The sequence below is a fragment of the Phoca vitulina genome, unplaced genomic scaffold (assembly GCF_004348235.1).
Source record: "Phoca vitulina isolate PV1807 unplaced genomic scaffold, GSC_HSeal_1.0 scaffold1, whole genome shotgun sequence".
Lineage (NCBI taxonomy): Eukaryota > Metazoa > Chordata > Mammalia > Carnivora > Phocidae > Phoca > Phoca vitulina.
In genome coordinates this window covers 37,907,762-37,933,196 of record NW_022589704.1, presented here as the reverse complement: position 1 = coordinate 37,933,196, position 25,435 = coordinate 37,907,762, and the positions used below count along the sequence as shown (strand labels likewise).

General features: G+C 35.9%; 1 protein-coding gene across 1 annotated transcript in view; it reads right to left on the bottom strand.

Moving 5' to 3' along the window:
- The window catches only part of PGAP1 (post-GPI attachment to proteins inositol deacylase 1), a 72,354-nt gene extending 47,150 nt beyond the window's left edge, over positions 1–25,204 (bottom strand). Inside the window, exons 1-7 of the mRNA XM_032405677.1 lie at positions 24,907–25,204; positions 17,982–18,135; positions 11,922–12,097; positions 8,535–8,706; positions 5,646–5,803; positions 2,778–2,830; positions 1,858–1,924 (exon numbers count right to left, since the gene is read on the bottom strand). Of these exons, the coding sequence (XP_032261568.1) occupies positions 1,858–1,924; positions 2,778–2,830; positions 5,646–5,803; positions 8,535–8,706; positions 11,922–12,097; positions 17,982–18,135; positions 24,907–25,053 (927 nt within the window). The 5' untranslated portion in view covers positions 25,054–25,204. The remainder of the gene's footprint in view (positions 1–1,857; positions 1,925–2,777; positions 2,831–5,645; positions 5,804–8,534; positions 8,707–11,921; positions 12,098–17,981; positions 18,136–24,906) is intronic.
- Positions 25,205–25,435: the final 231 nt, after the last annotated feature.

Genomic DNA, 25,435 nt, shown 5'->3' with positions numbered 1-25,435 from the left:
CCCCCCCCCCCCCCCCGCTTGTGTTCCCTCTCTGGCTGTCTCTCTCTGTCAAAAAAAAAAAAAAAAATCTTTAAAAAATAAATAAATAAATAAAATTAGTTTTATGTAGTGTGTCAACTATACCTCAATAAAAAAATTAGCTTTCTGTACAATATTTATTTTTATTTTTTAAAAAATTTATTATTTATTTATTTGACAGAGAGAGAGATAGCGAGAGCAGGAACACAAACAGGGGGAGTGGGAGAGGGAGAAGCAAGCTTCCCACTGAGCAGGAAGTCTGATGTAGGGCTCGATCCCAGGACCCTGGGACCATGACCTGAGCCAAAGGCAGATGCTCAACGACTAAGCTACCCAGGCGCCCCTCTGTACAATTTTTAAAGAATATACCTGTCTGTGATACTACTGTTCTTCATGGGTTGAAACAGGGTTTTTTCCTAAGCCTACCAAATGTCATTCCAAATACAAACTGGTCTTACAATTTTAATTGATTCTACTATTATATCTAGTTGCACTCTCTCAAACTGACTAAAAAAACATTTGCCATAGTTAAGACTCACAATTAAAACAAGGTTGAAAAACTGAAAAATATTTGCATTGCATGACCAATTCATAGTGTTAATTCTATAAAGCTGTTTCACTTTAATAAATATGCTAACTTAAATATGGCATCTGGTGGCTTAAAATGTGGCAAAACACAACAATTTGGGTCTCTTTTTTTGGGGGGGGTCTCTCTTTTATTGTATTCTTCAGGACAGAGGTAAGTATTTATGATTCTAATAGCAGTTCTGCAGCTTTCTGAAGGGTTAAGGAAAAAACACAAACAGTACCCCACTTCCAAGAGTGAAAAGCCTATAAGAGAACTTATAAGTTCTAAGACACAATAAGGAAAGCATTACCTAGAGATCTATTGAGAAAGAGGCCACACATACTAGTCTCTCAAAAAATTGGAGCCTTCAAGGGAAAGAATCCAAAAATAACAGCTAAATACTTTGCCATAATGAAGAAAATTTCCTAATACACAGGGAACTTTTTATCCAAAAGGAGAAGCCATAGCCACAGTTCTCAAGACTTGTTTCTATGAAACAGTGAACAAGATGACCTGAGGTTATAAAAAAAGGCTGCTTAAGATGAAAAAATAGCAATCTGTTCCCAATTCACAGAAAAAAATTTAAGTTCATGGATAAAATTCCCTGAATTTTGCTGAAATCCTTGGTGCCCACTACCGTATATCTGCTGGCAGACATGAAAGAGATGAAAGAGTAATATGATGTTCTATAAATGGCACTAGGATTTCCAGGTGTCCTGCTAATTGAACAACTTGGAAAATCATTAGTTTGTAGAGTTTATAAGTGAAATCTCATTACAAAAAACATTCAGCTACTAAAAGTACATAATTTAAGTTCTGGCGAGCTTGGGTTAGCCAATGAATGAAGACATTTTGATCCTACCAGAAAGATAAAGATGTTTTAAAAAAAAAATTTAAGCAAAAATGTCTATCAAGATACAACATGAAGTTTACAACATATTACTAAAAAAAGGATAAAATAGCTTGTAGTATTTTAAGTTAAATAAAAGTTAAAAGGATATATATCAAATTTTAAACAAGTAAAGGGGAAAAATTGGGGGAAGATCTAAAGCATCTTTTCACTTTTTCATTTTCATTGCATTCTATTAATTATTAATAGTGATCAAAGTATTATCAGATAAAAATATATTTCTATTTTGAAACTAATTACAGTTGATATAACATATAAGGCTTCTACTTTTATGAAAGTAAAAAAAAAAAGTATTAAATCCATCCTGCTGTAACAAAAGCTTTTACTGTGCTGAAGTAATTTTTAGCTTAAAAATACATACTTGTTTAGTATCAGCATCAATAAGATCAAAGAATGCTCGAACTGTAGTCAATTGTAATTGTTTACACCTAAAGAATAAAATGTTACAATGTTACAATAAAACTTTATTTAAAAACATACTTTTGATACAAACACGCACAATTCTATTACTTAATGGAATATCTGAGTTTTCTTTACTGCTCTAAACTCTAAAGGTATTTAAGGAATCATTATTATTAAGAATATTTTAAACTTGAAACATATAAAAATAAAGCAAATTAAATCTTCTTGGACATTTGACAATGGAACTATCAGGGTCCTTCTGTTCTCCCTAAGTCTCCTTGTCCATCCCAGCTATAAACAACTGTCTGCCCCATCTTTATATGCCTAAACTTGTGCTTCTTGCAGACACCACTGACTAGTCGCACAGCCAGAGGAAAGTGAAAAAATAATCTTTAAGCTAAAACATATAGCGATAAGATACTAGGGTCTATGTATTTCTTGACCCTTATTTAATCTATTTATATTAAGGGTAAATCTAACTCCTACTTGGTTTTTCATGTGATGCTCTAGAATAGTTAATGCTATATTAATCAAGTCCCTGAGTTTGGTGACTGGCCAAGAGCTCAGAAGATCCTATCACAAGTACCTTTGATTCTGCCCAACTATGACAAACTCTAAAATTTTGACATTTGACTCTAGCTTCATTTGAGATTCATCCTAGTGGTTCTTTAAGAGATGATTTTACAAGCTGTCAAGGGAACCTTGGTCAAACTGAGACAAAAACCAAGGTTAGAGTTCTAAGCCCTTAAGTCAATCTTTCTCCCAAATCTATTTATTTATGGATAAAGTGCTAACAAGGCTAACAAACCAATCAATGCACTGGTAAGAAAAAAGGGCCACCACAAACCACCAAAATAAGCCTATTATATATTAACTTACCATACAATGGAAAGATGGTCTGTTGAGACCCAGGTCTTAGGTACTGCTGAACTCTAAAAGGACAAGGAAAAAAAAAATCCAACTTAAGAAAAGCACATTTGTTATTCTCCCAAAGGTTTGAAATTCTCATAAGCTAATATTTAGAAACATGTAACATTAGTTTCACTATTTTATGATGCATAGACATATTTAAATGATGCATTCTTAGAAAGGTGATCCAAAAATATTAAGGTAGTTCCTGTATAAAATCAGTATCATTACTGCTTAGTCAAGCTTAAATTACCCTTCAAAAATTATTAAAGCATCTAACAGATTCCTTACTGAAGTTTAATATCTAACTCTTTACTACTCTATTAAGAGTCTGAGTTTATGGTTCTTTAAATAAATCACAATTACTTTAGTAATTTTAGTTCTGACTAGACTACTTTGATATTCTAAGATGTTACTTTTTAATCAGGTGTGCCTGAGAAATACCCAGCCTCAGAGAGCTTTTTCAAAATAAATATGCCTGATCACAATTCCAAAGCAATCAAATCAGACTCTTTTTTTTTTTAGAGAGGGAGAGAATCTTAAGCAGGCCCCAACCTCAGCACAGAGTCCAATGCAGGGCTGGATCTCATGACCCTGAGATCATGACCTGAGCCAAAATCAAGAGTCAGACGCTTAAAAGACTGAGCCACCCAGGTCCCCAAAATCAGACTCTTTCAAGTATGGTACAAGGTTACTTATTTTGAAAACATCCCTACATTAGGATATATATACTACTAGTTAGAGACATACTAGCAAAAGGCTCCTAAAAAATATAACTGTTTGAAGAAGGCTTCCTAACAATGACACAGCACCATTCAAGAACTAGAGACTCCTTTTCATACCAGGTAATGACTTTCCTGTGAATAGCATCTTACACACAACAGGAAACATTAAGTAAATCTGATATTATTTTTCAGTGTCTCTCTTTGCATTCAAGAAAGGGTTGCTTATTGTGAGCCTGGGTCCCTTAAAGGGACTCCTTCAAAAACCACCCACCAACTTAAATACATACCTAGGGCAGGTATAGGAGCAATATTTTTAAGTGCTATTATCTGTATGAGTGTATATTACAGCAGTTCAGCCTACCTTACTAATACTAAAACAACCGAGGTCTCTAACTTCATTTTTCTAGTCCCAATGGCTATAAATGTCAATTAACTATTCTTGATATATCATCAAAAAACTGTTACTTCTTAATAATTGCTTTTTAAAAGTAAACATATATGTAGGTATATGAAAGGTTATAAGTTATTTGGGGGCTAAAATACTAAATAAAATTGAGACAGTAACCAGCTTTGAGAAAATTCCATTAAGAGGTAAAATATTTTCATCAGAGATACAGAAATACAAGCTGCCTTGAAAGCAACAAATTATCAAATGGATTAGAAAAGAGGGACACAGACACACGCGTGCGTGCGCACGCACACACACACACACACACACACAAAGAAACCAAAAGATAAGCTGCAGGAAGGGGCATCAATATAGCAACATGCTCCAGGTCAAGTCTAGAAAAAATTACATCCAATTTTATATTACTAACATATCTGTGTTTACTAAAGAACTGATATTTAATGTTTTGAGGACTTCCAGCAAATATCTGCCCCAAATAATCAACATCAAATAAAACAATTCATACCAATAATGAGGTTTGAGAGATTTACCAATTTAGTTTCAAAGCTATTATGGTTATATCACAACTCCTCCGGTAGTAAGAAAATGGTGGGTAATAGTAGAATGGCTTAATAATTTTTGTCCTATGTGTGGCAAGCATTCAATAATACTTGTTTAATAAATGAACAGTAATCTAAGGTGGGGCAATAGACAAACTGAGCAAGGGAGTATTTATGAAGAGAACAACCATGAAACAAAGCACTATCTCCTAAAAAGCAAAAGGAACATTGGATTTTTTTAAGAAATTAAGTTATATTTGGAGATGATATGCAGTATACACATGTATACATACTATATACAATATCTATCTACTGTGTGGAGTTAAAAAGTTAAGATCTTAACTGACGACTTCACAGTTAAAAATATAAGAAATAATGTTAAGTCCTAAAAGGAAACTTGAACTCACTTTACAGAGGCTATGTATCCCAGTTAAAGACCAAATACTTGATGTCCTAGCAGGGAAGAATAATTAGCAAATTAATCAATCAGGGTTCTGTTATACTATCAAAGCTAATTTTTAAGTTTTAAAATTGGTAAACCTTTATTCAAGTTTAGCACTGAAGAGTTTGATATTCCATTTCTATTGTATATAGCACTCAGATATAACAAGGGGCCCTTGGACTTCAGTCCACACTTTCTTATAGTTAAAACTCTCATCAGTGGGTAGGTACTTATTTTAAACAAGGAACAACTATTCGTAAGAGTCACTTTCATAAATAAGTCATTTTCACAAACTTTCTAAGATCCTTTTTACTTTCTGTGGACCCATGCCTCTGCCTTCCCAACTCATTCTTATCCATTCTTTCATAGTCTCTCTCTCACACACATGCACATACACACATAGCAGCACTACACCAACTCAGTAGTCATTTTCTTTTTTTTTTTAAGATTTTTTTTTTTTTTTTGACAGAGAGGGAGAGACTGCAAGAGTGGGAACACAAGCAGGGGCAGTAAGAGAGGGAGAAGCACGCTCCCCGCTGAGCAGAGGGCCCGATACGGGGCTTGATCCCAGGACCCCGGGATCATGACCTGAGCTGAAGGCAGACGCTTAACAAGCCACCCAGGCACCCCTCAGTAGTCATTTTCAAACAACTACATATTTATCCTTTCATACCCCACTATATCCATTCTGTTACTATTTCAGTAGAATCTTAAAAAGATTACCACAACAGATAAGGCACTGGTATGATGGCTTAATTTTGGTAGAAAAGTCAGTCCTGAACGAACTTGGTAATCCCGGAATCCTCCAGCTACAGAAAGCGTGGTTAAATTTATGTGTCTAGCATTTAGAATCCAATAGTTGTTTACAGTCATATAAAAGTCTGGTAGGAAATAAAGACACACGTTAAAAATTAGTCATTCCCTGCAACAATAAGGTATCTATGATACTAACATTAAATTGAATTTCTGTTTAAGCCATACTAAATTGTCTATAAACAATGAATGTTATTCACATTTCTCTATTCTGAGTAAAATCAGTATCTTTACAGAGTCTGTTTTCCATTAAATAATACTACAAATACTAAGAGTTACTGAAGTTATCAATAAACAAAAAAGATATCCAAACTTTATTAGCTTTGACAAGTCCATACACAAACAGGTCTCTATATCCCACAAGAATGCTGCTAGATCATGAGCCACACAGTATAGCAAGTAGAAACCCCTAAAATTCTTCCAAAGATACAAGTTCACTATGCTAAAGAATTGTAGATCTTCCTAATCATGGCAGTGTGAGAGCTTAGCAGCTCTCTACGGCGGCCAGCCACCACCACACAAAGTACTATTTAAGTTCTTAAAATACAATCAGGACAACAATCACTTTGGTCTTGGGACTTAATGCTGCTATGGAAAATATAAGGGTTAAGAAGGTTCTACCCATTTAGAGTAAGTAATAGGTAGCTCAATAGGAAGAATGCAATTTTTCCACTTTATCTATGGAAGATGAGAAAAATATAGTATCAAAGATTTGAGGCGAGGGAAGAGGAGTTCTCATTTCCTTTTCTGATTATCAAAACTTAATGTACTTTCATCCTGGCATTTGATCCCATTGAGGGCTTCAAACATTTTGGAACAGCAAACTCCTCCCATTGAAGATCTCCACAGTATTTACTTAGAATGTGATTAAGGAGACCCATTCCTAACATCCGCAGGTCCCGGGACAAGAGTACCAATGGGGTACACATGGCTTTATGTCTAAATATTTAAAAGTAAAAATTCCAGCTAACAAACTGTTAAATATATTTTCTCTGCCTACTTTGACAAATATATCATTGCAATAACCTGGAAGGCCAAGTTCAAATTACAAAATTTGACACCTCAGAGATGGACACTAGATTATGGCAGCACAGGAAGGGCAGATCTCTGACCCATAACTGAACTCTAATCTCTTCTTCCCATTCCAATTTCATCCTGCATTATAAGGATGCAGGATATCCAAGCTCTATCAGTACCTCATGCAGAGCCATTCCTTAGCCACAACTCAAGCTTACTTACATACCTGCCCTTAGGTCAGATTCAGGTAAGAAGCCCACACAGGCCATGGTAGAAAAGTCTGAAGGCCTGGTTACCTAGATCATCATCCAGAAGTAAAGGCACAGCCTGCAAGTGGGGAGGCTGCTTGGCCTATATACTCCTCACCTTGTGCAGAATGGCAGTGCCAGAGCAGAGCCCTCTAAAGTGGGGAGCCCAGTGCACAGCTTCCTTCCCCCTATTAAAGGGCAGTATTTCCATCAAGTATAAACAGGGAATGGACTTCTGAAGGTCATATAGGTCTCCTAAAAACCTAAGATCTGCCACTCCTTGAACTTTTGGTTTTTTTTTCATTCTAATTCTGGCTTAATGAAATATGAAATAAATACAGAATAAATAAGAAAGAGGCTTGCTGATTACTAGAAAGGTACCCTGACCCTAAGAATTACTTTCAGCCTGAACATTTTAGAGACAGACCATCGCTATCCTTCAAAAACAATAAAATCAGACTCTTTTGAAAGCTCTTTCCTCAAAGTTTTTAAAGATATATTCTGAGTAATTCTAATTTAACATACATGGCTCATCCATATAAAATGTAATAAAAAAACTTCTCGACTGTGTTGACAAGTATTATGACTTGTCTATGCCTTTTTTTTTTTTTTTTCTAAACCTACAGGTCATTTGTAATTATTAGAATTAGTAAAGCAAATTTAAGCAACTTCACTAAAATTAAAAATTGTTACTGAAAGATTTCTACAGGCAGTTTTAAATGTAATAAGGAAAAAAATGAAACTTAACTGTAGGTACTGTTGCAGCATATATTCCAGCAAATAAATTACTCCTTGGCAAAGTTATGTTAAAATGGGTGCTTTGGTTTGGAGTCAATAAGGTATATTTCTCATTTTCATCAAAATTAAGATGATGCAAATTTTGATAGGGTAAGAAGTGGTGTAAATTTACTGATCAGGAAAAAATTCTTTGATTTCAAAGACTTTCTTCTATCATACAATATTTCTTCTATCATACAATATTTCAATACACAGTGAAGATAATACTTGACTTTCTTTAAACATGCAAATAATAATGATGCTCTAAGCATCAAGTGAAATAATCATACATCATGTAAAGTTCTTAATACAACACCCAAAATACAGTAACAAATATTAGCAATTCTTTCTCACCATATAAAGCATTAACAGATCTATTTATTTAAAACAAGGCATTTCTACTGTTTTACTTAAATATAAGCTTATTTTGAATAAAGTACTGGAAGAGTTAACAAAACACAGGACATTTAAACATACTTTAAGAGACAGAGAGTCATCCCCAAGAGTAATTAAACTGATTCCCAAGTGTCTAGGGATTATAAGACACATGCTCTCCATGGTAAGATGCTATGGACAGAGAAAACTAACAGCAGTTTCAATTATTAGCCTAAGTTGAAAGTCACAAAGAAAGATGCTCAGAAATGGGGGTGTTAATTTGAAACTGAGCTGCACACTCTCAAAGGAAGTAGGTGCAAGGATCTGTTTAATCTTAAACAACAATGGGGAGGTCAGTTAGTGTTTATGTAATAGTATTTACCTGTTATAAAACGATCTAATGGCATCACAGGAGCAACATGAGGGGTGGCTTGTGTGATAAGAAGATTTATCAGATCTTGTTTAAAATTTTTCAATGTAAGCAATGCTCTTGCAACAAGGCCACCCATAGAATGACCAATTATTGCCACACTTTTTGGAGCAAATTCTTGACCCTATTTAAAAAAAAAAAATCACCAAGGCATAATGAAGTCTTAGTATCATAACAAAAATACTAAACACTTCCCTCTACATATAAGCAATTTTATAGGAGAAAGAAAATTAAACTATTTATATAACTTTGCATAAGATACAGAAATACATTTTCATTTACTTGTAATTAGTATATACATACCATTTTGTATTCTGCCAAATATTTTTAATAGCTACGCTTTGGTTTTCTGAACCCAAATCAGAACACCTGGTCTAGTAGATCACGTCTTACCATTTGCTATATCGGATACAAGAGTTGTAATTATATTTGGTGTATACCAGAATATTAGATTTTATAGGATATAAAAAGATCATTTATTTAAAATAGAAATCATCACAAAAATTTGGAACAATTATGGTTACCATAGCAATATAGTATCTCATCATACTGATATATCTTACCAAGTTACTTCTCTATTGTGCACCTGGGTTTAAAAAGAAACCAGCATTCCATAACATTTATTCACTGACAATTACATATTTTTATTTCTTTATTTATTAAAGATTTTATTTATTTATTTGACAGAAAGAGACACAGGGAGAGAGGGAACACAAGCAGGGGGAGTGGGAGAGGGAGAAGCAGGCTTCCCGCAGAGCAGGGAGCCTGATGCGGGGCTCGATCCCAGGACCCTGGGATCATGACCTGAACCGAAGGCAGACACTTAACGACTGAGCCACCCAGGCGCCCCGACAATTACATGTTAAAATAAGCATTGCTTTTTAAAAAATCCTTTCTGTCTCCATATAGTATCCTCAGTTCCATTACCAAACTTTGGCTTATCGCTCTCCACACTGATCCTTCATCTATGCCTCCTCTCCTGTTACTATGAATAAATTGGACCTTATGCAGAAAAGAGTTAACATAGTAAGCCTGAGACTGCTATCCTTATAATGGACTGCATGTAAGTTGGCTCTGGGCTGTAGTCTGAGACCTTAGATCCTGGGATATTCCCATCATTTCCTAAATGTTAAAAATGAATCTGTTTTTGCAGAAAATATTGTTTATGCTGAACACCTGCTGTCCTTCTGGTTGGGATTTTGGTACATGCTAGGCACAGGGTGTCTACGTGACCAGCCCCCAGTAAAAAAATTCGGGCACTGAATTTCTCATGAGCTTCTCTCATAGACAACACTTCACACATCACAATTCATTGCTATCAGAATTAAATGTATCCGGTGTGACTCCCCTGAAAGGATATTTAGAAGCTTACACCTGGTTTCCTCTGGACTTCACCCATCTACCTTTTCTTTTCCTTTTTTTTGTTTTTTTAAGATTTTATTTTTGAGTAATCTCTACACCCAATGTGGGCCTTGAACTCACAACCTGAGATCAAGAGTCACATGCTCTACCAACTGAGTCGGTCGGGCACCCCACCCCATGCACCTTTTCTTTGCTGATTTTGCTTTATATCCTTTCACTGTAATAAACCATAACCATGAGTACAACTATATGCTGAGTCCTGTGAGTCTTTCTGGACAATCATCAAGCCTGGGAATTGTCTTGATGATCTCCAACACAGACCTGATCTTAGATAAAGCCAAACTCTCCATATGTGCTCTGAAACCTATCCCCTTTGGTCTTCTCAAGTACATCACTCCAGCAATTCTTCTCACTTTTTTCTTGCACTGTTATTTCTCCCTCTCTATTAGATCATTCTTGCTAGTATATAAATACAATACTATTTTCCCTTAAAAAAGAAACTCTACTCCCATTTTGCCCTTAGTGACTACATCTTTCTCTACATATCTATAGCAAAACTCATCAAAACAACTGCCTATGCAGTACTTGCCTTCTCCATTTCTCAACTTCTATACTCTTAAACTCATTCCAATTAGGCTTTCACCTCAACACTCCTCCAAAACTGTTATCAAGTCACCAAGGAATCTACTTGCCAATTCTCAATCCTCATCTTACTTGAACTATCAGCAGGATTTGACATAGATTACTTCTTCCTCTTTGAAATGATTTAATTGGTTTCCTTGACAACATAATTCTCCTGGTTCTCCTCTTACCTCACTGGCTGCTTCTTTCTAGTTTCTTGCTGTTTCCTTCTCATCTCTCCTTATCTCTTAATATGGGAGTAACTCAGGCCTCAGTCCTTCAGTCTCTTCTTTCACATCTTGACTCCATAATGATCACATACAGTCTCATGGCTTTAAATATATCTATATCCTGTCAACCCTCAAGTTATCATCTCCAGACTGGACCTCTTCTCTTAAGCTGTCACCTTAAACTCCAATTGCATACCAACTACACTTGGGATGTCTAAAGTGCATCTCAAATCAAACCTGTCTAAAACAAAACCATCTATGTCTTCTTCGGAAAAATGTCTGTTCATGTCTTCTGCCCATTCTTATCTGGATTATTTTTTAGGGTATTGAGTTTGATAAATTCTTTATAGATTTTGGATCCTAACCCTTTATCAGATATGTCATTTGCCAATATCTTCTCCCATTCCATAGATTGCTTTTTAGTTTTGTTTCCTTCACTGTGCAGAAGCTTTTTATCTTGATGATGTCCCAGTAGTTCATTTTTGTCATTAGTAGACAGAGGGAAATAAAAGAGCACTGGGTATATATGTAAGTGATGAATCACTAGATTCTACTGAAACCAATATCATTCCATATGTTAACTAAAATTTAAATAAAAACTTGATACAAACAAAAAATGAAAACAAAAACACATCAGAATTTGTAAGATTAAAGTAGTGCTTAGAAGAAATACTGTAGTCTTAAATGCTTACATTAGAAAAGAACAAGGTTCAAAAACAATAATCCAACATTTTTTTTAAGGATTTTATTTATTTGAGAGAAAGCATGAGCAGGGGGAGGGGCAGAGAGAGAGGGAGAAGTAGGTTCCCCACTGATCAGGGAGCCTGACATGGGGCTTGATCCATACTAATCGTCTTTAGGAAATTCAAAGCACTTCTAATTTATAAAGTTAAAATAAGTTTTTCCCCTAAATTCACGAGAGGTTTCTTATAAATTCAATTTAAACTTCAAAAACCACTGAGTTCAAAACAAGACTCCCTCCCTCCACACACACACAAACAAAACAAACCCTTTGTGTCATCTTCACTTCAACTTCCATATAAACAAATAAATGACTTAAAATATGTTGAATCCCTTAAAAAATGCTAATAGGTGATCACTATTGATTTGCATGCCTATCTCTTACCTTATAGAGTTTGAGAATTGTTTTAATGCATTCATGTACAAACTTTGTCTGTTTCTGAAGACTTCCGCCATACAGTGCCACCAGTTCTTCATTGAAATTCACACTAAAGAAGTCAAAGTGGTACTTGAAGTCAATGTCTTCTGCTTTTCTAAGTGCAATAGAACCAATCGAACGAACTGCAGAGGAAAAGTGCAAACTGTACATTAAACAAAATTTTTAAAGTTGCAACCATTCTTGCTTCAAAGTCTCTTAACAAATAACTTTATCCCACACTCTGAATATAAACAACCTACTTAGGGTGACATCCTTCAATTCTATCAATTTAGAAGAACAAACCGTTGTTTGTATTATATGTTTTGTGCCCTAAATGTTTTTTAAATTTAAATTAAATAAAAAGTAAACAGGTCATTCATTCTTTACCTGCTTCCACTTGATTAGGAAAAATAACTAAAAGGGAGGGGAAGAATACTTTGAAGAATAAGAAATGTTAGCCATCTGTATGAATAAGTCACACTTGAGGATTTTAATTTAAGAATGAGAAAATTCCTACAAGAAATAATATGCTCATCACTTGGTTTAGATACTTATGCTTGATTTGTCTTTTTCTTACACATGACATCCAATCCATCGGTAAATCCTATCATCCTCTACTTTCTAAATATATCCCAAATCAACACTTCTCACCATTTCCACCACTGTCTTCCTAATCTAAGCACCATCATCTCTTGCCTTAACTATTCTAATGGTTTCCTCACTGGTCTACCTGCTTCCACACTGTGTTAGGTTTTGCTCTGTAAACCCTTCCACAGAATTTGTGAATTGATTGCATTAATTGGCATTAAAAGCTGAAGTGTATGGGTTAGCAAACAAAATACCTACTTGCCATTCCATTTTTTTAACATACACAATTCACATACTATACAACTTATTATGGTAAAAAGTACAATTCAATGATTTTTAGTATATTCACAAAATTCTACTAATCTAATCTAACTTTAGATATTTTTTAATTACCCCAAAAAGAAAACCCTGTACTGATTAGCAGTCATTTCTTATTCCTCTTCTCCTCCCAATCCTGGAAAGTACTAATTTACTTTCTGTCCCTATGAATTTGCCTATTCTGGACATTTCTATAAATGGGATCATATACATGGGTTTTTATGACTGGCTTCTTTCACTTTTATAATGTTTTCAAGGTTTATGCACATTGTACCATGTAATTCATGTTATCAGTTAATTAATTCCTTTTTATTATATAAGCTTCAGGTGTGCAGTTTTATAATTCAACACCTGTATACACTACAAAGTGATCATCACCACAAATCTATTTACCATCCATCACAACTGGCCCCCTTTGCTCACTCCCAACCCCCTTACCCTCTGGTAACCACCAGTCTGTTCTCTTTATCTGAGTTTATTTTTTATTTTTTTATTTTTTTAAAATTCCACATTTCAGTGATATCATATGGTATTCATCTTTTTCGGCCTGATTCATTTCACTTAGCATAATACTCTGAAGGTCCATCTATGTTATTGCAAATGGCAAGATTTCATTCCTGTTATTTGTCTGATAGTAGTAGATACTTGTCAGTAGTAGTCTGACAAGTATGAGGTGATATGTAGTTTTGATTTGCATTTCCCTAATAATTAGTGATATTGAGTATCTTTTCATGCCTGCTAGTGACCTGTATGTCTTCTTTGGAGTAATGTCTATTCAGATCCTACGTCTATTTTTCAATCGGGTTATTTTTTGTTGAGTTATATAAGTTCTTAACATATTTTGGATATTAACCTCCTATTGTATATATGGTTTACAAATATCTTCTCCTATTGAGTAAACTGCCTTTTCATTTTAATGGTTTCCTTTGCTGTGCAGAAGCTTTTTAGTTTGATGTAGTCCCATTTACTTATTTTTACTTTTGTTTCCCTTGCTTTGGAGCAAGATCCACGAAGATGTTGCTAAGACTGATATCAAGGAGCTTGCTGCCTACATTTTCTTCTAGCAATTATAAGGACTCAGGTCTTATATACAAGTCTTTAATCTATTTTGTGTTAATTTTTGTGTATGGTGGAAGACAGTGGCTTAGTTTCATTCGTTTGCTTGTGGCTGTCCAGTTTTCCCAACACCATTTATTGAAGAGACTGTCCTTTCTCCACTCTATGTTCTTGGCTCTTTTATCAGAGATAAACTGACCATATATGTGTGGGTTTACTTCTGGGCTCTCAATTCTCTTCCACTGATCTGTGTGTGGTTTTTTGTTTTTTGTTTGTTTGGTTTTTTTTTTTTTTACTAATACTGTACTGTTTTGATTACTGCAGCTCTGTAGTACAGTTTGAAATCAGGGAGTGTGATACTTCCAGCTTTGTTCTTTCTCAAGATTGCTCCGGCTATTTGGGATCTTCTGTGGTTCCATACAAATTTTAGAATTATTTGTTCTAGTTCTATGAAGTATGCCATTGGAATTTTGATAGGTGTTACACAGAATCTGTAGTGGCTTTTGGCAGTATGAACATTTTAACAATATTAATGTTTCCAATCCACAAGCACAGAATATCTTTCCATTTATTTTATTTTTTTTTATTTCTTTCATCAGTGTCTTATAGTTTTCAGTGTAGAGAGCTTTCACCTCCTTTGTTAAATTTATTCCTAGGTATTTATTTACTCTTTTCAATGCAATTGTAAATGGGTTTTCTTAATTTCTTGTTATTAGTATACAGAAACACCACAGATTTCTGTATATTGATTTTGTATCCTGCATTTTACTAAACTCATTTATTAATTCTAACAGCCTTTTGTGGAGTCTTAAGGGTTTTCTATATATGTCATCTGCAAATAGTGACTATTTTACTTCTTCCTTTCCAATTTGGGTGGCTTTTTAAAAATTTTTCTTGCCTTACTGCTGTGGCTAGGACTTCCAATACTATGTTGAATAAAAGTAGTGAGAGTGGGCATCCTTGTCTTGTTCCTGAAATTAGAGGAAAAGCTTTCAGCTTTTCACCATTGAGCATGATATTAGCTGTAGGACTGTCATATATGGCCTTTATTATGTTGAGGTACATTCCCTCTATACCCACTTTGTTGAATTTTTGTCATAAATGAATACTGAATGTTGTTGAATGCTTTTGCTACATCTATTGAGATGATCATATGATTTTTATCTTTCATTGTATTAATGTAATTGTATCATGTTGATTCATTTGTGGATGCTGAACCTCCTTGCATCTCTGGAATAAATCCCACTTGATCGTATATTGTTGGATTTGGTTTGCTAATACTTTGCTAAGAATTTCTGCATCTATGTTCATCAAGGATATTGGCCTGTAATTTTCTTCTTTTATGGTTCATTCCTTCTTATTGCAGAATAATATTCCATTATATGGATATAGTTTATTTATCCATTCTTTAGTTAATGTTGGGTTGTTTCTACATTTTAGTTATTTTTAATAGTGTTGCTATGAACATTTGTAAACAAGTTTTTGTGTGAATGTACATTTTCATTTTTCTTGGGTAGATACCTATAGTGGACCTGCTAAGCATAAAACCCTATGTTTAACATTCTGAAGAACTGCCAAACTGTTTTTCCAAAGTGGCTCTACCATTTTATATTCCCACCAGCAATGGATGAGGGTTTCAATTTCTTAACATACTCAGTGACACTTGCTATTATCTTTTAGATTATAGCTACCCTGGTGGGTATGAAATGATATCTATCCTTATGGTTTTGATTTGCATTTCCCTGATGATTAATGTTATCTTTCCTTCTCCACTCTTGCCCTTTTACAGCATATTCTCTACACAGCAAAGCCAGAATAATCATTTTTTAAAAATAAATCACACCTACCATACTGTATAGAATTTAAAAATCTGACAATTCCAATGTTGTCAAGGATGTGGAGCAAAGGGAAGTATAACGTAGTATTTCTGGGAGTATAAGTTAGCACAACCAGTGCTAACTTAGTAAAGTTAGTGTATCCTTTCTAGTAAAAATAGAAGGATACATATAACCCGTGACATGGAATAATGTTATGGCATACATCTTACAGAAACATGGGCTTATGTGATCCAAAGTAAGAAAAATGTTCTTTACTTGTAATTGCCAGTAAATATAAATTACACAAGTGTCCAAAGACAGAATATTTAAACTATGGTATAGTCATATAATGGGATAACAAAGAATGTAAAAAATAAACGAACTTGGATGAATTTTTTTTAAAGATTTTATTTATTAGAGAGAGAAAGAGAGAAAGAACGAGGAGGGGGAGGGGCCGAGGGAGAAGCAGACTCCCTGCCAAGCAGGAAGCCCTATGTGGGACTCAATCCCAGGACCCTGGGATCATGACCCGAGCCGAAGGCAGACACTTAACCAACTGAGCCACCCAGGCATCCCAAACTTGGATGAATTTTTAAAACGTTGAGTGGAAGAAGCCAGACACCAAAGAATACCTACTGAATGATTATGTTTATGTTACGAAGTTTAAAAATAACCCCCCAAAAGTGGATTGTATTAGAGATACACATTTAGATACTTAAACAATAAAAGTCAAGGAAATTTACTACCTTTAAGTTAGGATTGTGGTTACATCTAGAAAGAGGGGAGAAAGTTTTATCAGGAAGGAGCATACAGGGCATTTCCACAGTACTGGCAATCTTCTACTTCTTGACTTAGATTTTGGCTATATGAGTATTCACTTTATAATAATTTTTAATTGAATATCTATATTCTACACATTTCTCTGTATATGTGTTATATTTCAAACAATTAACAACTGACAAAAAGATTGGATTATATCATTTCCTACCCAAAAAACTCTAACAGTTTCCCAACACACTTGGATCAAAATTCAGTCTTTTCCACAGCTTATATGATATAGCCTGAGGCTACTTTTCCATCCTTATTTCTTGTCACTTTCTCTAGGTTTTGTGGCCTTGAATGTACTAAGCATGTTCCTACCTTAGGGTCTTTCCTCAAATAGTCACATACCTCAGTCTCTTGCTATATTCAAGCCTCTGCGCAAATGTTACCTCCTCATCCTGGCCTTTCCTAGCCATTTCAACTAAACTAGCCACCTCCTGACCCTATTTCTCCTTTCTCCCTCACTCTGTTTTTCTAACTTTTAATATTACTGATATATTTATTTGATGGCTGTCTTTCCAACAAGAATATAAGTTTAACAAAGGGGAGGGATTTTATCTATCTTGGTCTGTTTTGGATCCCTAATACCTAAAACACAAATATTTACTAGATAAATACATAATATGTAAGTAATTACACTAAATGTTGAAAGAATTCTATTCTTTTTTTTTTTAAGATTTTATTTATTTGTCAGAGAGAGAGAGAGAGTGCATGCACAAGCAGGGGGAGCAGCAGGCAGAGGGAGAAGCAGGTCCCCACTGAGCAAGGAGCCCGATGCAGGACTCAATCCCAGGATCCTGGGACCATGACCTGAGCCCAAGGCAGATGCTTAACCGACTGAGCCAACCAGGCATCCCTGAAAGAATTCTATTCTTATTATATAAAAGAATATGCCAGTTAATAACCGAAAAGCACTTTTTAAATGAAATTACTTCCAGATTACTTGATTATTATGCCAGAAATAACTGCTATTATCTCCAGGCCAACATTCAATTTGGAATCTATACATAAAGGTTCCCTATCTTCACCTTTCTGTGTTCCCATCAGTATTTCTAGATCTAATTTAAATAGCTCCAAAAGAAAGAAACCAATCTTTTCTCTTGTTTGGCAAAACATATACCAATTTACTTCTCTAATCAGATTTCTGTTATGTTTTCTGTACCTTCCATTTCCAACATAAACCTTTCTTCTGCTGATTCCTGAATCCCTATATCATTTATCCTACCTACTCCATCCTGTTCTTTTTCTCCATCTTACTCTTTTCTAAGTAGTCTTCAACTATTCTTTGTACTCATTTTTTTCTCTCAGACAAAATGTCAAATATTTGTCTCCCAGTATGCCTAGCACAGTACTTAACACAGAGTATGTATCTGATAAATTCTTCGATTGAATTTTACAGCTTTCAAAATTTACTTCCAAGACTTACCTTGCTTATAACTTCCAGCATTACCAGGAAGAAAGAGAACTGGAATACCAGTCAAAGGGAGAATTTTGTGTTCTTCAGCATAGGATCCTTCTCCATAAAGATATAATTCATATGCAGGATAGCGTTTTGCCAGTTTCTTTGGAAGTTCTATTTTCTGCAGCAAAAAAAAAAAAAGAGGCAATTTCACTTTAATCAGTTGTATTAATACAATTCAGTCTACTGCGCCCAATTCTGAATTACACACATTTGAAACAGTATAAAAGTATTACTGATGATAAAACTGCACTTAATGCCCAAAATAAGTTTTACTTTTAGTTTATTCATATGTAGAAGTCATTTTGAATCATGTGAGTTTTGAACCATGCAGTCTTCAGGAATGCATAAAATGGAACTACCTGAAATTCTAATGAATACAAATTACTCAAAATAGCCACTGACAAAAGAAAAACACTGGGGTATGTCAGCTAATTACTTGTTAATATAATTGGAAATGTACTTAATATAGTATCAGTATCAGTTATACTTAGAAATGATAAAGGCTTTCCATTATCAAATCAATTCTTTTTTGCTATTTTAAACTGGTTTGTAATGCCTCTCCTTGTACTTAGGCCCAACTATATAGTCCAGTTGTTATATCATTCAAAGGAAAGTAAGCTTTCTGACCTCTCAATTTAATATGCTTTGACCCGCAATGTGCTTCACAAATTAATCTGAACCTTACTCTGCAATTCATATTATAACAAATGAGCCAGTAATTGATACATTTTTTTTTTCAAAAAAATACAAATTAGGTCTTAATGTCATCCCCAAAAGGTAGGCATGTATAAAAGTGATGGTAAAATATAAGCCCTTCTTCTGCTCCTTTTTTAAACTATAGAAACCATTAAAAATGAAGCCAGTTACATTGAACAGTAGATTTTATTTAAGTAGACATCAATAGATTTAATGATCTAGCAGTGCTGGTACATGTGCTTGATAAAAATTTTAAGTACTGAATGAATTTTAAAGTCTGTAAATGGTAATAACACTGAAAAACCTCACTGTTCTAAAAAGCAGAATTCTGATCATTCATGCACATTCCTGAATATTCTTTTAAAAATATTACCATAAACAATCTGTGTTAATAACAACTGAAAACATCTTTAGAGACTGTGAGCTTACTGTTTAAGATAGTAGCAATTTTATCTCCTCAAATACTCAAAATGCAGAAATACCAATCCCATGATTTGCTATATATAAATATACGTATATACATATATATATATACACACACACACATATCACATATATGGACTTCAACTCAAATTTGTCCCAATATTGACCATGCACAATATATAATCAAAAATGAAAATGATGCAATATTTTAAGTACATATTAAGCAAAAAGAAAACATGTGAGAACAAGTATACCATTACTCTTAACTCCTCCTAATTTAGTACACCTTTGGATATGACAGTACATGAGTATTAGATCATTCTTTTTAGTACATTAGCTAAGCAAAATTTTGAACTACTTGAAAATTAACTCAGAAGAATAGGAAACTAGGGGCACCTGGGTGTCTCAGTCGGTAAGCGTCTGCCTTCAGCTCAGGTCATGATCCCAGGGTCCTGGGATTGAGCCCCGCGTTGGGCTCCCTGCTCCACGGGAAGCCTGCTTCTCCCTCTCCCACTCCCCCTGCTTGTGTTCCCTCTCTCACTGTGTCTCTCTCTGTCAAATAAATAAAATCTTAAAAAAAAAAGAAGAAGAAGAATAGGAAACTATTAGCAAATGGCAAAATTGCATTCCAGAGTACAAGTTGGGAGTGGCAGGAAGAAACAAGAAGGGTTTTGACCAGATTGAAGATAGAAAAAGTATAGGCATATGAAAGGATGCTGATGAACAAAAAGAAGAGGGTCAAGGGATTTAAAAAGAAAACTTTTATAGCAACAAGACTCCCATATATTTTAAATTATTTTATCTAGATTATTTTAAATGAGCACCCCTCCCCCAAAATAGACCTTTAATCAAAATCAAATTACCTTTATACTTAAATACTATCTCCACAATCCTGCCCCTGCTGTTCATCCTCTCTTGACTCTACAGGTCCTTCTAATCTCTAACCTAGAACCCTTTCTTTCTTTCTTTTTTTTAAGATTTTATTTATTTGACAGAGACACAGTGAAGAGAGGGAACTCTTTCAAAAGACAAAAATTCTAACAAGTTCCCAAGTGCTAGAAAAATACTGATTCAAGAAACTAATGTCTTTATTTTATATGTACCTTTTACTTGTGAATTAAAACTGGAAAATTAAAATTTGAGCTCCATAATTAATAAAAAAGAAAAAGGAATTTTGATCAAAATGAATAGTTTTAAAGATCTTACAAAGAATTCTCAGCCCTTTGCCCATCTCACACCTAATAACTCCAGCTTAATAAAAAGACCTAGGGAGAGGTGAATCTTTCAGACTAGTCTTTCTTCCTGTCATAACCTCCCTGCTCCAATCCATAGTGCATACTGCTGTCAAGAAATACCTTGTGGGGTACCTTCGTGGCTCAGTCAATTAAGCATCTGACTCTGGTCAGGATTCTCAGGGTCGTGAGAGCGAGCCCTGAGTTGGCCTCCAGGCTGGGTGTGAAGCCTGCTTAAGATTCTCTCTCTCCCTTTCCCTCTTGCCCCTCCGCCCCACCCCACTCCACACCACCGCTCAAATAAAATTTTTAAAAAAATAAAATAAAACAAGAAATACCGTGTTAAAGCATACACCTCTTGTGTTTCCTGATTATATTAATAGATGATAAAGGCCTGAGAGAGACCCTCTAAAATCTGCCTCTAATTATTCTTACTGTTCTTATAACTTACACATGCCACGTTTTAAATTTTTTAATATGCTTCAAATTCAAGACGCAAAGGATATACAATGAAAAGGCTCTCTCCTACTCCTGGTCCTTCAGCCATCTAATTCCCTACCCAGAAGGCAACCAATGTTAGCAGTTTATATACTATCCATACTGCTTATACAATGTGTCCTGGTGCCTTCCCACCTTCACAAATGCTATTCTTTATTCCTGCAGTTTTCTTGTTTCTGCACTTCATGAACTATATATATGTGCCCTCTAATTAACCACAACTTCTCTGCAGCCTTTGACTACTGAAAATGAACTTGGATGCTCTCTTCTGTGAAGACCCTCATATGCACTCTTATAGTGAAATTATCATTTAGCACATTATATGTATTTTTTATTATTATGTTATGTTAATCACCATACATTACATCATTCGTTTTTGATGCAGTGTTCCATGATTCATTGTTTGCGTATAACACCCAGTGCTCCATGCAGTACGTGCCCTCTTTAATACCCATCACCAGGCTAACCCATCCCCTCACCCCCCACCCCTCTAGAACCCTCAGTTTTTTTCTCAGAGTCCATAGTCTCTCATGGTTCATCTCCCCGTCCGATTTCCCCCCTTCATTCTTCCCTTCCCGCCATCTTCTTCTTCTTCTTTTTTTTTTTTTTAACATATAATGTATTATTTGTTTCAGAGGTACAGGTCTGCGATTCAACAGTCTTACACAATTCACAGCGCTCACCATAGCACATACCCTCTCCAATGTCTATCACCCAGCACATTATATTTTAACTGTCCATGGCATTCCTGTCTCCCCCATTGTATTATAAAAGACATAAAAATTACAAAGACATAAAGGCACAAGGTCTGATTCATCTCTAATTCCCTCTCACCCATAACCAGTATCTAGAATATACCTGACAGAGTTATTCAATAAACTATTTGCTAAGCAAACATTACACTTAATAACAAAAGTATGATACATATTTTCCAATATCAACATTTTCTTTCAGACAACAACTGTTAGGTCACATATCTGAGCACAGCCAAATAAATTACTGAATGGGAGAAAACAACACAGATGTTTCTTCTCCAATTTTACAATCTGCCTAAAACTGTTTGCTACCAAACAAAAGCTTTGCCTTGCTATCATAATAAAGCAAGAGCTTTAAAAGATAATGTGTATCTTTCCTGGTAGGTTTGTGAGATGTTCAGTTAACTCTGAACAAGCAAATTTTGGAAAACCAAAGGTAGAAAATGAATACTCAATTTTTTTTGTATTTTTTAAATATTTTATTTATTTAATTGTTTGAGAGAGAGAGAGAGAGAACGAACGGTGGGGAGAAGGGGGGGGAGAGAGAGAGAGAGAGAGGATCAAACTCCCTGCTGAGCAGGAAGCCCAACAGAGGGGCTCTGATCCCAGGACCCTGGGATCACCACCTGAGGTGAAGGCAGACAGTTAACAAACTGAGCCACCCAGGCACCCCTACTCAAACAATTTTATTTTATTTATTTATTTTTAAGATTTTATTTATTTATTTGACAGAGAAAGACACAGCGAGAGAGGGAACACAAGCAGAGGGGGTGGGAGAGGGAGAAGCAGGCTTCCCGCGGAGCAGGGAGCCTGATGCAGGGCTCGATCCCAGGACCCTGGGACCACGACCTGAGCCGAAGGCAGACGCTTAACGACTGAGCCACCCAGGCGCCCCCCTACTCAAACAATTTTAAATTCAACACTTCATTTTTACATATAGGTTCAAATTCCTGTCTCACCTTTAATTTTTTAAAATGGAGAATAAAGTTGAGTGTGTTTCAACTACCTTTCATTTCCTCTAAAATTTGGCTAAAGAATATGCAAATTAGCAATAAAAAAAAGTGTCAAGAAGGAGAAAACCCAAGGACTATGTCATCTCAAATGCTGGACATCAATCTGCAAACAATTAGAAAGCTTACTATAAAATATAACTAAAAATAAACAATACATATAAAATATATTTAGATATATATTCATTAAAAACCACTGGTTCTTAATAGAATTACTGTTATTCAGAAATCTCACTATATTTCAAAATGACTCATTTCTATAGACAGGTTTTAACTGTATTTCTAAAATAACACGACCTGGTGTGCACAACAAAAGGTCTAAGAATCAAATATAAATACTGAAGTTAATTAACATAGCTTTTTACATCATAAAAAAATAAAAGTCTACTGAAAATGTGTATCAGAAACTCTGGCTGCTGTAATTATTACTGTACTGACAAATTATTAACAGTAATGGAAGTGTAAAACCTCAAAAAGGGAATCTAAATCAAAATAACTAAATACAGACTACTCGACAAAAAAAAAAAAAAAAAAAGGCCAAATAGCTCTTTTGCACTAGCTAATTTTCTGTCTTTCCGGTTAACTTTATGAGGCAAGAAATGGATCTCTGAGTCCGTACGCTTTGTTCTCAACACTAAGCAATTTCCACTACTGCAGATATTAAAATAGCTTCAATAATTGTGGACAATCTCAAAATAAATGGGAATTAGTTCTGTATTGTTCCAGATAATTTTGTTTTAATCAAACTCTTCAACGCAATACAAAACTAAAGTGATCTACTTCAACCTGTTGAGAGTTTCCCAATTATTAAACCACAGAAAAATTAAAGATTATAAGGGCTCTATTTTCAGTTAAAAAAAAAAAACTAAACTAAAAGCCCACGTACTTAACTATGCATAGTCTCTGATAAACATAAACCAGGATATGTGCTTAGAAACTGAGACAACAGTAACACGTTAAAATCTCCTTCAATAGTATTTGATACCAAGTTTTTCCACTCCCTTATAAGCATTTTTTGCTTATTGATGCAAAACCAAGATAAGGATCTCAAAACAAATGAAATCTAAACTAGAATTTTGCCCATGGGGAAAAGATGTTCTTCAGCAATCTAAACCTTAGGTAATTTTAGGATCTAAATAATAGCATTAACCAAGTAATATGCTCCTCCATAATGACCTGTACACAGAGGCAATCACGATCTGCATTCTTCACCTTAAAAAAAAATCTGCTATGGTTTTAAAAGTATACTTAAAATGCGTTTCATCAGTAATATATTATAGTACATATGCTTTTTATGGTAGGGAGTCACCATTATAACATGTATTCCATAATTGGGAGATGCGTTTAGAAATAAAAGAATCATTCAGGAGAAATTTCTTTGGACAGTTGTGTAATTTATCACCACAGCTGGTCATGAATGAAATGATAGATTCTACTATGTTGACCTGAGGAAGCAACTGTGATTGAAAATACTCAAAATGGAACTGAAGAGGTGGGGGGCAGAGAGCGAGTACGCGCGCCAGGAAGGCCGGGTCTCTCTTAAATTGCAAACAGTGAGAAAACAAAAACACTATGAAATAGATTTTATATGCAACTGCTAAGAGACGACATGCATAAACACAGGCTTGTATGTACACGCATGGACCCATAACCTACAAAACCGGAGGCTCCGCCAACTTTACAGGAGGAAAACTCAATAGTTTTCCATTTAATTACTTAATCAGGTTTAACCTTTCACACAGGAGTAAAACCCTGGAGTCGCAAAGGCAGTCTTGGGATCTAGCCATTACACACTCTGCAGAAGCTCAGACCCTTTCTAGAAAGGCAAAAGCTGACGTGCAAATCACTGCGCGGGATGGTGAGAATTTAGGCGCGTGGAAAGCAAAGGGGGGTCCAGCGGCACCTGTTAAGACAAGAACGCAGGGAAAATGTGGTTTGGGTTTAGGGAGAGGGTCTGAAGTTGCGTCTCTAGGAATGGGGGGTGGGGGTGGGCCCGTGCAGTCAAAAGAATCTGTACCTGGGATTTGGGACCGGGAAGGGGGAGGAGGGACAAGGGAGCAACTACGAGGGGGGCCGGGAGGATGCTTCAGGTAACCAGACACCCCACTGTTGAGAGGACACAAAGGGGGGGGGGTCTGCAGTGTCTTCCGGAGCGAAAAAAACAGAGACGAGGTTGGCATAGGGGGCCAGAAAGGCGCGGGAGCCAAAGTGGGGAGAAACCTGCAGGAGGGGCCCGAGTCTCGGAGCGCCCAGGTGAGAGACAGCCGAACCTCACCTGATACTCCGGGTACTCAAACATATAGCTCATACTGCACTTGTTCTCCTCGAAGCCGAAGAAGACGTCCCACAGCCCCAGGGTCGCCATGAAAACCATAAGGGCATAAAACGCCAGGTTCCAGAGACTGACTGACTGAAGAAACATGGTGCCCCCGCCGGCGCGCGGCCCCAAGTCCTGACTGAATCAGCCGAAGAACGCCTAGCGGCCAGCGCCAGAACCAAGCCAGAGCAGCGCGCGCCTGCGTAGACGCCCAGCCTGCCCGCGTGCCCGCCGCGCAGTGCGCCTGCGCGCAGTCGGCCTGCTGCGCCTCCCGCTTGGCGTCTAGATGACAGAAGAGGCGGTGTTTGCAGTGGGAGCGCGAATCTGAGGGAAAAGAGAAAGGGAGAAAGCGGGGTGGGCTGCGAGAGAGATCGAGGGGGGAAAAGGGAGGGGGCGAGGAGAAGGAAAAGAAGGAAAGAGGTAGGGAAACGCTATGAAAGGCAGGCGGAGGGAAAGAAGAGGAGGGCGCGGGTGCCTTGGGGGCGAG